Source organism: Penaeus monodon, chromosome 20 (genome assembly GCF_015228065.2).
Source record: "Penaeus monodon isolate SGIC_2016 chromosome 20, NSTDA_Pmon_1, whole genome shotgun sequence".
Taxonomy (NCBI): domain Eukaryota; kingdom Metazoa; phylum Arthropoda; class Malacostraca; order Decapoda; family Penaeidae; genus Penaeus; species Penaeus monodon.
In genome coordinates, this window is record NC_051405.1 from 39,346,486 (window position 1) to 39,348,315 (window position 1,830).

General features: G+C 64.2%; 1 protein-coding gene across 1 annotated transcript in view; it reads left to right on the plus strand.

Annotated features, from left to right (window-relative positions):
- LOC119586072 (gamma-glutamyl hydrolase-like) overlaps positions 1 to 1,791 on the plus strand; it is a gene marked incomplete at its 5' end in the record, with an annotated part of 7,308 nt that extends 5,517 nt beyond the window's left edge. The window contains 2 exon segments of the mRNA XM_037934772.1: positions 13 to 245; positions 1,576 to 1,791. Coding sequence (XP_037790700.1) covers positions 13 to 177 — 165 coding nt within the window.
- Positions 1,792 to 1,830: the final 39 nt, after the last annotated feature.

Below are 1,830 nucleotides of genomic sequence, written 5' to 3' on the forward strand. Positions count from 1 at the left end.
TCTTCGCCTCAGAACTTCACCCTCTCTGGCCTCGCCGACGAGTTCAAGCTCCTGGCCACCAGCTTCGACTTCGACGGCCTCGAGTACGTGGCGCTGATGGACACGTCGCCCTCCTCTCTTCGGCTCGCATTTCACCCGAGAAGAACCATTCGAGTGGAAGGACGACGAGATACATAGCGCCATTCCCCACACGCCCCAGGCTGTGGGCGTCGGACAGTACTTCGCCAATTTCTTTGCTAATCAAGGTATGTGGGTGTCACGCCCACACTGACCCTCCCTCCCTCACGCCCACACTGACCCTCCCTCCCTCACGCCTACACTGACCCTCCCTCCCTCACGCCCACACTGACCCTCCCTCCCTCACGCCCACACTGACCCTCCCTCCCTCACGCCCACACTGACCCTCCCTCCCTCACGCCCACACTGACCCTCCCTCCCTCACGCCCACACTGACCCTCCCTCCCTCACGCCCACACTGACCCTCCCTCCCTCACGCCCACACTGACCCTCCCTCCCTCACGCCCACACTGACCCTCCCTCCCTCACGCCCACACTGACCCTCCCTCCCTCACGCCCACACTGACCCTCCCTCCCTCACGCCCACACTGACCCTCCCTCCCTCACGCCCACACTGACCCTCCCTCCCTCACGCCCACACTGACCCTCCCTCCCTCACGCCCACACTGACCCTCCCTCCCTCACGCCCACACTGACCCTCCCTCCCTCACGCCCACACTGACCCTCCCTCCCTCACGCCCAAACTGACCCTCCCTCCCTCACGCCCACACTGACCCTCCCTCCCTCACGCCCACACTGACCCTCCCTCCCTCACGCCCACACTGACCCTCCCTCCCTCACGCCCACACTGACCCTCCCTCCCTCACGCCCACACTGACCCTCCCTCCCTCACGCCCACACTGACCCTCCCTCCCTCACGCCCACACTGACCCTCCCTCCCTCACGCCCACACTGACCCTCCCTCCCTCACGCCCACAATGACCCTCCCTCCCTCACGCCCACACTGACCCTCCCTCCCTCACGCCCACACTGACCCTCCCTCCCTCACGCCCAAACTGACCCTCCCTCCCTCAGGCCCACACTGACCCTCCCTCCCTCACGCCCACACTGACCCTCCCTCCTTCAGGCCCACACTGACCCTCCCTCCTTCAGGCCCACACTGACCCTCCCTCCTTCAGGCCCACACTGACCCTCCCTCCCTCACGCCCACACTGACCCTCCCTCCCTCACGCCCACACTGACCCTCCCTCCCTCACGCCCACACTGACCCTCCCTCCCTCACGCCCACACTGACCCTCCCTCCCTCACGCCCACACTGACCCTCCCTCCCTCACGCCCACACTGACCCTCCCTCCTTCAGGCCCACATTGATCCTCCCTCCCTCACGCCCACACTGACCCTCCCTCCCTCACGCCCACACTGACCCTCCCTCCCTCACGCCCACACTGACCTCCCTCCCTCCCTCACTCACGCCCACACTGACCTCCCTCCCTCACGCCCCCACTCACTTCCCTCCCTCCCTCACGCCCCCACTCACCTTCCTCCCTCCCTCGCCAGCTCGCCAGAACAGCCAGAAGTTCCCGACCGAAGAGGAGGAAACGGCGGCCCTCATCTACAACCACCAGCCTTTCTTTACCCAAGGAACCTCCGGCTTCGTCCAGGCCTATCTCTTCCGCTGATCGTCCGGAAAATGAGTCTAAATCGGCGAAAAGCAAGGACAACTCTGCGTCGCACTGAGTAGGCAATTGTTTGTAATAAATTTTTAGCAATGGATGATTTTCATACTTATTCTTGCCTTCATAAAACGGTGTG